Source organism: Triturus cristatus, chromosome 2_1 (assembly GCF_964204655.1).
Source record: "Triturus cristatus chromosome 2_1, aTriCri1.1, whole genome shotgun sequence".
NCBI lineage: Eukaryota > Metazoa > Chordata > Amphibia > Caudata > Salamandridae > Triturus > Triturus cristatus.
Window position 1 is genome coordinate 14,280,518 of NC_140581.1, and position 13,017 is coordinate 14,293,534.

Here is a 13,017-nt window from a genome sequence, read left to right on the forward strand (position 1 = left end):
GGTGGAGGACATGGTGGTGGATGTGGTAGTGGTGGATGTGGTGGTGGTGGATGTGGTGGAGGACATGTTGGTGGTGGAGGACATGGTGGTGGATGTGGTGGTGGTGGAGGACATGGTGGTGGTGGAAGTGGCTAAACACTTATAAGGTCCCAAAGGCAAGACGTATTGGCTATGCCAATGCTTGTTTTGAGTGAGTGGCTCGTGCAGGTATGCCACTGTGAGGTAGAGATGCTGCATGTGCTTTTACAGGAGCCCCTGTGACATTGCACCTCTTCAAAATGTATCTTGGGTCTGGTGTAATACTTCTAGCCCCCAGGGACACTTTACCTGTCACGGGTGGTGGTGGAGGACGTGGTAGTGGTGGTGGGCATGGTGGTGGTGGATGTGGTGGTGGTGGACGTGGTGTTGGACATGGTGGTGGTGGATGTGGTGGTGGTGGACATGGTGTTGGTGGACGTGGTGGTGGTGGACGTGGTTTTGGTGGAAATGGTGGTGGACATGGTGGTGGTGGACGTGGTGGTGGTGGTGGATGTGGTGGTGGACATGGTGGTGGTGGACGTGGTGGTGGACATGGTTGTGGACATGGTGGTGGTGGTGGCCGTGGTGGTGGTGGTCGTGGTGGCGGTGGACGTGGTGGTGGTGGACGTGGTGGTGGACATGGTGGAGGACATGGTGGTGGTGGAGGACATGGTGGTGGTGGTGGATGTGGTGGACATAGTGGTGGTGGATGTGGTGGTGGTGGACATGGTGGTGGTGGACATGGTGGTGGACATGGTGGTGCACATGGTGGTGCACATGGTGGTGGACGTGGTGGTGGACGTGGAGGTGGATGTGGTGGTGGATGTGGTGGTGGTGGACATGGTGGTGGTGGTGGATGTGGTGGCTGTGGTGGATGTGGTGGTGAACATGGTGATGGTGGATGTTGTGGTGGTGGACGTGGTGGTGGTGGATGTGTTGGTGGACGTGGTGGTGGTGGAGGACATGGTGGTGGTGGAGGACGTGGTGGTTGTGGATGTGGTGGTGAACGTGGTGGTGGTGAACATGGTAGTGGTGGTGGACATGGTGGTGGACGTGGTGGTGGTGTACATGGTGGTGGATGTAATGGTGATGGACGTGGTGGTGGTGAATGTGGTGGTGGTGAATGTGGTGGTGGTGGACATGGTGGTGGACATGGTGGTGGACGTGGTGGTGGTGGACATGGTGTTGGTGGTGGACATCGTGGTGGACGTGGTGGTGGTGGATGTGGTGGTGGTGGTGGTGGTGGATGTGGTGATGGTGGACATGGTGGTGGTGGATGTGGTGCTGGACATGGTGGTGGTGGAAGTGGTGGTGGTGGCGTGGTGGTGGTGGACGTGGTGGTGGAGGACGTGGTGGTGGAGGACGTGGTGATGGTGGAAATGGTGGTAGACATGGTGGTGGATGTTGTGGTGGTGGTGGACGTGGTGGTGGACAGTGTGGTGGTGGATGTGGTGGTGTACATGCCCGAATGGCCACTAAAAAATGATCCGTCCACCCCAAGGGTGTTATGGAAGAAACTGTAACTTCCATAAGATTGGTGAAGAAGGGATCTAACGTATGCCCTCCTACATGAGTGGGGTGTACTACCTTTTGAGACAATTGAAGGGCCTCAAGGTCAGCTAAAATATTATTGACAGCCGACGTGCTCTTATTATCAAAGTGGAGATTGAGGTCTCCCAAGATAGAAAAGTTGGCGCAGCCCATTGCCAAAGAGCTAACGGCATCAGGGAAGGCTTCTCTAAATGCAACGTCACAGCCTGGGGGTCGGTAGACCACCATCCCCGAGATCGAAAACTGGGGGCTAATCAAGATCTTAAAAGAGGCGCTTTCACATCCAGCAATATTTAAAACCTTCCAACTACAGGGGAAACTGGATTTAACAGCCAGGGCGATACCCCCTCCTCTAGTCGAGCTGTTTAGAGTAAAAATGGAATACTCAGGGGGGAAGGCCAAGTTAACAATGGCTGCATCGTGTTCCTGCAACCAAGTTTCCGTGATCGCAAATATGTCTGGAGTCTCATCCTGTATGAGGCCAAAGACGGCTAGATGATGTTGTACCAAAGACCTAACATTCAGGCTAAATATTCGAAGTGCAGGCGCTACGCCATTGCCTCGAGAAGCTGAAGAGAAAGGCCACTGACGGGTGCATACGGGAGAGCCAAGTGCCCATCTACATGCGCACCGATAGGGGCCGCTTAACGGATAAATATGCGGCAGATCACACTTCGGAATGGTCAGTCCAATAGACCGTAGAGTGTCATTGGAATAGGTGATCATCGCGACACCAAATACGCGAAGAGCCGGAGAAGATAACCGCTGCGCCCCGTGCGTCCAAACGCGGACGGGCGCAGACGGGCAGGACTCTGGCACGACTCCACCTAAGCGACGGCATCCCACTGCGCGACCCCGCTGCGCGGGAGGAGCGACTTTAAATAGGAGTCCCGCGAGGCTGTCCGAGCGCAGGAACGCTCACAATGGCGCCCGCCGGGAAATAGAGAAGCCAACCCAACCAAAGATGGCGCCCAACCAGGACTACGGACCCACCCGTGACCCGGACCCACCAAAACGGCGGTGATTGTACAATTTTAAGTGCCGTAAGAGGAAGGGGAACACCCTACCTGATCCCAGTTTAAAACCAGGGCTAATAAATTAAAATTAAACAAAATACAAAAACGGGAAAGTTTTAAAAAGCACAGCGATCACAGCAGCGCAGCGCAAGCGCTGCTATAACAATACCTTGTCTAAGTTGCCGGCGAGAAAAGGACGCCTTAAATAGGTGTCCCGCGAGGCTGTCCGAGCGCAGGAACGCTCACAATGGCGCCCGCCGGGAGATAGAGAAGCCAACCCAACCAAAGATGGCGCCCAACCAGGACTACGGACCCACCCGTGACCCGGACACACCAAAACGGCGGTGATTGTACAATTTTAAGTGCGGTAAGAGGAAGGGGAACACCCTACCTGATCCCAGTTTAAAACCAGGGCTAATAAATTAAAATTAAACAAAATACAAAAACGGGAAAGTTTTAAAAAGCACAGCGATCACAGCAGCGCAGCGCAAGCGCTGCTATAACAATACCTTGTCTAAGTTGCCGGCGAGAAAAGGACGCCTTAAATAGGTGTCCCGCGAGGCTGTCCGAGTGCAGGAACGCTCACAATGGCGCCCGCCGGGAGATAGAGAAGCCAACCCAACCAAAGATGGCGCCCAACCAGGACTACGGACCCACCCGTGACCCGGACCCACCAAAACGGCGGTGATTGTACAATTTTAAGTGCGGTAAGAGGAAGGGGAACACCCTACCTGATCCCAGTTTAAAACCAGGGCTAATAAATTAAAATTAAACAAAATACAAAAACGGGAAAGTTTTAAAAAGCACAGCGATCACAGCAGCGCAGCGCAAGCGCTGCTATAACAATACCTTGTCTAAGTTGCCGGCGAGAAAAGGACGCCTTAAATAGGTGTCCCGCGAGGCTGTCCGAGCGCAGGAACGCTCACAATGGCGCCCGCCGGGAGATAGAGAAGCCAACCCAACCAAAGATGGCGCCCAACCAGGACTACGGACCCACCCGTGACCCGGACCCACCAAAACGGCGGTGATTGTACAATTTTAAGTGCGGTAAGAGGAAGGGGAACACCCTACCTGATCCCAGTTTAAAACCAGGGCTAATAAATTAAAATTAAACAAACTACAAAAACTGGAAAGTTTTAAAAAGCACAGCGATCACAGCAGCGCAGCGCAAGCGCTGCTATAACAATACCTTGTTTCACTACCATGTCCAGCACATGGTGCTGGACATGGTAGTGGTGGTGGGTATTGTGGTGGTGGATGTGGTGGTGGACATGGTAGTGGAAGTGGTGGTGGTGGACTTGGTGGTGGTAGACATGGTGGTGGACATGGTGGTGGATGTGGTAGTGGTGGATGTGGTGGTGGTGGATGTGGTGGAGGACATGGTGGTGGTGGAGTACATGGTGGTGGATGTGGTGGTGGTGGAGGACATGGTGGTGGACGGGGTGGTGGTGGTGGACGTTGGGGTGGTGGACATGGTGGTGGATGTTGTGGTAGACGTGGTGGTGGTGGATGTGGTGGTGGACATGGTGGTGGTGGAAGTGGTGGTGGTGGACATGGTGGAGGACATGGTGGTGGTGGTGGTGGACATGGTGGTGCTAGAGGATGTGATGGTGGTGGACATGGTGGTGGTGGATGTGGTGGTGGTGGACATGGTGGTGGAGGACGTGGTGGTGGAGGACGTGGTGGTGGTGGACATGGTGGTGGACATGGTGGTGGTGGAATTGGTGGTAGACGTGGTGGTGGATGTTGTGGTAGTGGATGTGGTGGTGGTGGATGTGGTGGTGGACGTGGTGGTGGACGTGGTGGTGGACAGTGTGGTGGTGGATGTGGTGGTGTACATGGTGCTAGACATGGTAGTGGTGGTGGGTTTGGTGGTGGTGGATGTGGTGGTGGACGTGGTAGTCGAAGTGGTGGTGGTGGGCGTGGTGGTGGTAGACATGGTGGTGGTGGTGGATGTGGTAGTGGTGGATGTGGTGGTGGTGGATGTGGTGGAGGACATGGTGGTGGTGGTGGATGTGGTGGTGGTGGAGGATATGGTGGTGGATGTGGTGGTGGTGATGGACGTTGGGGTGGTGGACATGGTGGTGGATGTTGTGGTAGATGTGGTGGTGGTGGATGTGGTGGTGGATGTGGTGGTGGACATAGTGGTGGTGGACGTGGTGGTGGAGGACATGGTGGTGGAGGACATGGTGGTGGTGGACATGGTGGTGGTGGACATGGTGGTGCTGGAGGATGTGGTGGTGGTGGACGTGGTGGTGGTGGACGTGGTGGTGGTGGACGTGGTGGTGGAGGACGTGGTGGTGGAGGATGTGGTGGTGGTGGACATGGTGGTGGACATGGTGGTGGTGGAAATGGTGGTAGACGTGGTGGTGGATGTTGTGGTGGTGGATGTGGTGGTGGTGGTGAATGTGGTGGTGGGCATGGTGGTGGACGTGGTGGTGGACAGTGTGGTGGTGGATGTGGTGGTGTACATGGTGCTGGACATGGTAGTGGTGGTGGGTTTGGTGGTGGTGGATGTGGTGGTGGACATGGTAGTGGAAGTGGTGGTGGTGGACGTGGTGGTGGTAGACATGGTGGTGGACATGGTGGTGGATGTGGTAGTGGTGGATGTGGTAGTGGCGGACGTGGTGGAGGACATGGTGGTGGTGGAGGACATGGTGGTGGTGGAGGACATGGTGGTGGTGGTGGATGTGATGGTGGTGGAGGACATGGTGGTGGATGTGGTGGTGGTGGTGGACGTTGGGGTGGTGGACATGGTGGTGGATGTTGTGGTAGACGGGGTGGTGGTGGATGTGGTGGTGGATGTGGTGGTGGACATAGTGGTGGTGGAAGTGGTGGTGGTGGACATGGTGGAGGACATGGTGGTGGTGGAGGACATGGTGGTGGTGGACGTGGTGGTGGTAGACATGGTGGAGGAAATGGTGGTGGTAGAGGACATGGTGGTGGTGGAGGATGTGGTGGTGGTGGACGTGGTGGTGGTGGACATGTTGGTGGATGTGTTGGTGGTGGTGGACGTGGTGGTGGTGGATGTGGTGGTGGACGTGGTGGTGGTGGATGTGGTGGTGGTGGACGTGGTGGTGTTGGTAGACATGGTGGTGGTGGTGCTGGACATGGTGGTGGTGGACATGATGGTGATGGTGGACGTGGTGGTGGTGGATGTGGTGGTGGGGGACATGGTGGTGGATATGGTGGTTGTGGACATGGTGGTGGTAGTGGTGGATGTGGTGGTGGACGTGGTGGTGGATGTGGTGGACATGGTGGTGGACCTGGTGGTGGTGGTGGATGTGGTGGACATGGTGGTGGTGGTGGACGTGGTGGTGGACGCGGTGGTGGTGGATGTGGTGGTGGTGGATGTGGTGGTGTTGGTGAGCATGGTGGTGATGGATGTGGTAGTGGACGTGGTGGTGGACGTGGTGGTGGTGGACATGGTGGTGGACATGGTGGTGGTGGATGTGGTGGACATGGTGGACGTGGAGGTGGTGGATGTGGTGGTGGTGGACGTGATGGTGGTGGACGTGGTGGTGGACGTTGTGGTGGATGTGGTGGTGGGGGACGTGGTGGTGGTGGACATGGTGGTGGTGGTGGACATGATGGTGGTGGACGTGGTGGTGGGTGTGGCAGTGGTGGATGTGGTGGTGGTGGAGGTGGGCATGGTGGTGGTGGTGGGTGTGGTGGAGGTGGTGGATGTGGTGGTGGTGGTGGACGTGGTGGTGGTGGATGTGGTGGTGGTGGGCGTGGGGGTGGACATGGGGGTGGTGGTGGTGGTGGTTGATGTGGTGGACATGGTGGTGGTGGTGGTGGTGGACATCGTGGTGGTGGAAGTGGTGGTGGTGGTGGATATAGTGGTGGTGGACGTGGTAGTGGACTTGGTGGTGGTGGACGCAGTGACAAATAGTGAGAAAGGGTAAAAGCAAAACACAGAGTGAATGATAAAAACAAAAAAAGCAAGATAGAGCACGAGGGAAGAAGTGATGAGAAAACTGTCACAGTAAAAGCAAAACACAAAGTAAATGATAGCTGTGCAGAGTGAATAACTAATGCTGCTATTTTAAAGCACACGCGTACTTGTCACAGTAAAAGCAAAACACACTGCTGGCACTACAATCGTGTGTTTGCTGGCCCGGGAGTGGTGTGTGCATGCGTGCGCAGTCGGCTCTTTTTGGAAGCACATACTCGTGCTTGTGGGCGCACCCCTGCTCGCTCCCGCAAGGTGGATGCAGCCACAAGCACGAGTATGTGCTTCCAAAAAGTACAGAGCAATGGCTAAAGGTCCTCCTATGCAGCGCATGTGCACTACGTAGGCGAGACCTAAAAATGAGTTCCTTCATTCCTTAAAAACAAGCAGTGGCCGTAGGAAACATCGGCTCATTTTGGGCCCGAGTGTCCAAGAAGACACCGAGCCGAGCCGGAGCTAGGCTAGAGCCTTCAGTGGCCCTCCCACCTCTCCCGAGCCCATCAGAAGGACCTCCATCCAGTCTTAGCTGCTGAGAGGCATCCAGTGGCCTGCATCTTTGAGGCCTCCTTTCAGACTTTAGTTGGTCTGTGCACATTATGTGCAGGGATCTCTGCATGTCCCACAGTACCCACAAACCGTCCTCCCCCATATCAATGACCATGCACAGGTGGAACAGGCTCAGGAAACATGAAACTCTTGAATCTTTTGGGAAGCAGCAGGGAGCTCAGAACGTAGGCCCCTCATTTACGGGAAGTAGGTGTCGGGCAGCGCAACAAGGCACCTTGCAGCACTTCCCTGCGCCGCAGTGAAAGGGACAGAAATGCATTGTATTTAAGCAATAGAGTGCATTCCTGTCTTATTCCCTGCGCTGGTGCCATCTCTGCAGCCTAGAGCAAGGGTGCCCTCATTGCAGGCAGGATTGTTTTGGTGCAGGAAGGAGCACCTTCCTGCACAAAATCAATCCTAGGAGGTGCATTCCTCTTTCTATATGTCCTGCAGGATGCAGCACTCACAAAAAGAGGAAAATCAAGGAGAGATAAAGATATTTCTCCTCGTTACGCCTCACCTCGGGAGGCATATGCATTTGGCACTTCCCAAGGCTTACTTGGTCTTGTAAGTCTGGGGACTGTCAAATTCCATGGGTGTTGCATGGGAACACCCACCACAACACCCATGGAATGCCTCCAGGGCATAGAGTAAGGCTATGCAGCGACTGCGTCGCTCTAGCCATTATTTATGAGGCTATTCAAAGCCACGTAAAGTGGCTTTGCATGGCTTCATAAATCTGAGTCAGAGCCCTGCGCCACGCATGTTCCACTTTACGTGGTGAAAAAGTGACACAGGGCTCTAATAGATAAGCCTTTTAATCTTCAGTATCGAAAGGGGCGGGTTCTCTTCACCGGACTCCCAGGAGCCTTTGCTTCCTCCCTCTCTGTATTCTCTGGTGTCTTCTTCAGGGCATGTCCCACAGACGCACAGTTTGCCTCGTGACATGCCGGGCCTCAGCCTTCAGGTATTAAACAGGTGATTTTGATGCTACCCCCTATTTACAATGGTGGCATAAATATGGGGCAACGGCAAAATTAAGACCAGGGAAACCCTGGTCCTACCCTGGCGAAACAAGGCGAAATGTAAGTCTTGGCGGAGTTAAGTGCAAAAAAAGCAGCAGAGTGTGCTTGAAAAATGTAGTTTGTGGTAGCACCGGGTGTTTATCCGTGCTGTGAAATTATTGCGAACTGCACCAATAACAACTCAAGCGGGCGCAAGCGTGTGCTGCTTCCTTTCTGCCACTCAAGTAGATTTTCTACCCAAGCTGCAGCTTTCTCAATGTCAACGGATGGTTTCTCAATGCGAGCGATCGCGAACATACGCGCCCACCCGCATTGAGAAATCTGACCGCCTGAGTTGAGAAATTTCACCGAGAGGTTGATCTCCCATGCTCGCACTCGCCAACTTGACATGCAAGGTGGATTTTCCTCGCTCGCGCTCGCTAACATGATGTTGACGAGCGCAAGCTCCATTTAACGCGAAGTGCAGAAAACTCCACAAACTCCATGAGCAGAGCGGATTTCAACACCCAGACTTGGAGAAATGTTTCATTTCTCCTCGTTTTTGCTGTTTCTATGTGTGTGCTGCATTGTGCAGCAGACATGGAAACAGCAAAATATTATTTAAATATTGTTTATGTGCTGCACATAAACAATCTTCCCCTGCAACACAGACAGCCTTGCACTATGGTGCAACAGTGCCTGCGTTGGCGCTAGGCAGCTAAATTTAGTGCTGGTGCAACGGGAAACGCCAGAATGCAGCATATTCTTGTAAATACGGTGCAGCCCTGCGTTTCAGAAGTGGCGGAGCGCAGCGCTAAGCCATGAAGGGTAACACCTCACTCCGTCACTTCTATTGTACATTTGCCCCTTAAATTTGACTTCTGTCCCCCTCCCCCTGACCCTTCTTACCAGTCCTATACTGAGTACTGAGCGCTGGTGCACTTTTCTGTGAGATTGTGCAGCAACCAAAAGATTGTACCAATAGCTGCCTCTAGTAGCCAACACGAGTAATGCATCCGGATTACACCTTTAATTATCTTAGACCTTGGGTGCAGTCTTCGTATATTCAAACACCTCAAACATGCAGACGAGAGATCACATCCAATACAATATATGTTTTAAGAAACAGTTAAAAAGTCATGCTCATCTAAAACATGCTTCTTTTCATACGAAATACTTTTTTGAACTTTCCCTACGTGTACAGTGAGCACGACCTGGTGATCTGACATAGTGCTGTGAATGTCACTCCAACATGTTTCGGCTGAGGATGTATTGTCTGTGTGGGTCTGTGTGTGCTGAGGTCTGTGTGTGCCAATCCACGCCCAGACCCTCTTGCTCTGCTGGTGATAATGCGGCCTCTCCCTGTTCCACCCTCGACTCCTACTTTTATTGGGAACCCAGCGCAGCACCCCTCTGCTTGTCAGCACCCTATGACCTTTGGTACATATGGGGCTCATTCAGCACCTGGCGGTCTCTACTCTAGCACTGGGGCAGCCATGAGCTCTACAAATAATCTCACATAACATAACTCTGTCTGTTGGGGTGCTGGAGGTCACTGCACCCCACCATGACAGAGAGAAGACCACCATAATGTGAGAACAGCACCAGCCCATGATGTCTTAAGGTTCACAGACATCCCGCCCGGCCAGGCCTAGAGCAGGAGTCTGTGTCTGAAAAACAAACAACGAATGCATGGTGCACCCCACAGCAGGAGTTTTCTCGCCCGGTGTGGGTGATTGAAAAGGGAAATCAGAGCATTAAGATGGCAGTCCGCTGCCCCTACTCTGAGGCCTCCACCCCGTCAGGACGTCGGAGTATCTTTCAGACAAACAAGTGATCTACGGTGTTTTATAATGTCAGCTGCCTACCTTCAGAGCTGTCTCTGTCCCACACCTGTCTCTTCCCGCTCTATGCGTGGCAGAGCTGTCTCACTGCCTCGATACTATCTGTTGCATGAATACCAGGTTTCTGCTGAGTTGTGCAGTTATGGGGTTTGCCCAGGGTCTGCTGTCTGACTAGGTGCCCTGTGCCCTCAGTGTGGTTGCCTTTGTTGCACGTTGAATATTCAGTTTCATTGAGGATTCACTAAAGTTTGTTTTTCTTCTTGCTCAGATGCTGAACATCTCACGAGGTCCTCCCTTGGTACAGGTGAGTGGATTGGAGATTGGACAAGCTCCCTCCCTCCCTGAAATCCCCTCTCCCCCTCCCTCCCTGACGTCACCACCCCCTCCCTCCCTGACGTCACCTCTCCCTCCCTCCCTGATGTCACCCCATCTTCCCTGACATCCCCACCTCCTCCCTCCCTAACTTCACCACCCCTCCCTCCCTGAAGTCACCTCTCCCTCCCTCCCTGACGTCACCTCCCCTCCCTTCCTGACGTCACCTCCCCTCCCTCCCTGACATCACCTCTCCCTCTTCCCTTCATCTTTAGTCTGATCTCTGCTCTAGTATTGTCTCTGACTAAACCTCGGTGCGTCCAATCAGAGCCCACTGGCTCATGGCCTCTGTTGGACTTGGCCCTTTTTGGCTAAAGTTCCTTAAACTTTTTGCTTTCCCCAGACCTTTTTTCTGACATGGTGTTATCAACTTAGATGCTTTGGACACCTTGCCACTGCTGATCAGTGTCAAAGTGCAAGTGCTCCCTGTATAAAGTATAATGGTAATTGTTTGTACATGATTGGTATGTTTGCCTTACTAGTAAAGTCCCTAGTAAAGTGCACTATGTGGGCCAGGGCTGGTAATGCAAATGCTACTAGTGGGCCCGCATCACTATTTGTGCCACCCACACAAGCAGCCCTAAAGAGAGAATTCAGGCCTGCCATTGCAGTGCCTGCACGCAGTTTATTAAACTGCCATGTTGTCCTGACAAGTGCACCCACTTGCCAGGCCTTACCCTTTCTATGCACATCAGACACCCCTATGGTAGGCCCAAGGTGCCACCTGGGCAGGGTGCAGTGTATGTGAAAGGTAGGACATGTACTGAGGTGTGTACCATGTCCTGACAGTGAAATACTCTCCATTTCGTTTTTCACTGTTGCGAGGGCATCTTGCCCATAGGACAGAACGGGGAGGCAGTGTAATATGTTTCCAGCCTATCTTCCCATAGGCTTAAGATGGAGAGGTGAAGTTTAGTGTGCCTGACCTCGCAATTAAATAACACATCTTTTTTTTAAGGTGTTTTTTACATTGTGTGTTTAGAAACCACTCTTTTAGAAGTGGCTGGGTTTTTGTGTTCTAACATTTCTGTGTGTCACTGCCTGGTTGTGGATTGACTGTCTGGATTTGAATGTGATAGGCTCTGGAGACTGTCTTCACCCAGGGGAGGAGGTGACACAGCACAGGCTGACCTGCATCTGGAGTGTAGGGGGAGGAGTAGCCCATGGAGGTGAAGAGGCCTGGGTTGCTGCCATAAAACAATGGCTCCATCTCCTGCTGAGTGATTAAGGATCCAGACCCCCACTATCAAAGGAAGAAGGTGTCACTGGCAGGGAGACACCCAGAACTGGTTTAGACAGGGGTCAGTGCCCCCCTGAACACAAAGACTTCAAAGATATTTAGGGGTATAACAATGAGAGCTGAAACCCCAGAACGTTGGAATGGAATGGAACTGTTCAAGACTGTAAAGGATTGAAACTACTTTGTGGTCAAGAGGAACCTCTGCCAAGGAAGAAACAGCTGAAGAGATTGAAGGAAAGGAATGACCCTTGCTGTGTGTTCTGGGGCTGGCCTGCGGTTTGCTGATTTAACCAAGGAGAGGCCAAAGGGACTTTGCTGTGTGCTGTGTCCTGAAGTAACTTATCCCAAGGGCCCGAGGAGAGCTGTCTCCCTGTTGTGGAAACCCAGGAACACAAAAGTTTACAGGTGTGTTTTAGCGACGCTGTGTGCGTGTGCTTTTTGCAGCCTGAGACCCTCATAAGAATTGCCCTGTGATCGTGGCCACCTGGAGTCCAAGTGAGTCTCAGCGACGCTGTGTGTGTGCTTTGTGCAGCCTGAGACCTTTGTGAGGATTGCCCTGTGATCGTGGGTGCCCAGAACTCAAGTGAGTCTCAGCGCCGCTGTGTGCATGTGCTTCGTGCAGCCTGAGACCTTCGTGAGGATTGCCCTGTGATCGTGGGCACCTGGAGTCCAAGTGAGTTTCAACGACGCTGTGTGCGTGTGCTTTGTGCAGCCTGAGATCTTCGTGAGGATTGCCCTGTGAAAGTGGGTGCCCGGAACTCCACTGAGTCTCAGTGCCGCTGTGTGCGTGTGCTTCATGCAGCCTGAGACCTTCGTGAGGATTGTCCTTTGATCGTGTTCACCTGGAATCCAAGTGAGTCTCAGCGACGCTGTGTGTGTGTGCTTTGTGCAGCCTGAGACCTTTGTGAGGATTGCCCTGTGATCGTGGGTGCCCAGAACTCAAGTGAGTCTCAGCGCCGCTGTGTGCATGTGCTTCGTGCAGCCTGAGACCTTCGTGAAGATTGCCCTGTGATCGTGGGCACCTGGAGTCCAAGTGAGTTTCAGCGACGCTGTGTGCGTGTGCTTCGTGCAGCCTGAGATCTTCGTGAGGATTGCCCTGTGAAAGTGGGTGCCCGGAACTCAAGTGAGTCTCAGTGCCGCTGTGTGCGTGTGCTTCATGCAGCCTGAGACCTTCGTGAGGATTGTCCTGTGATCATGTTCACCTGGAGTCCAAGTGAGTCTCAGCGACGCTGTGTGTGTGTGCTTTGTGCAGCCTGAGACCTTCGTGAGGATTTCCCTTTGATCGTGTGCACCCGGAACTCAAGTGAGTCTCAGCGCTGCTGTGTGCGTGTGCTTCGTGCAGCCTGAGACCTTAGTGAGGATTGTCCTGTGATCGTGTGTACCCGAAACTCAAGTGAGTCTCAGTGCCGCTGTGTGCGTGTGCTTTGTGCAGCCTGAGACCTTCGTGAGAAATGCCCTGTGATCGTGTGCA

General features: G+C 53.3%; 1 protein-coding gene across 2 annotated transcripts in view; it reads left to right on the forward strand.

Moving 5' to 3' along the window:
• Positions 1–13,017, forward strand: part of LOC146863617 (carbonic anhydrase 9-like) — an 891,039-nt gene that overhangs the window by 824,744 nt on the left and 53,278 nt on the right. For both annotated transcript variants that reach the window (XM_085627646.1, XM_085627648.1), the window contains one exon: positions 10,203–10,238. In XM_085627646.1, the coding sequence (XP_085483772.1) occupies positions 10,203–10,238 (36 nt within the window). The remainder of the gene's footprint in view (positions 1–10,202; positions 10,239–13,017) is intronic.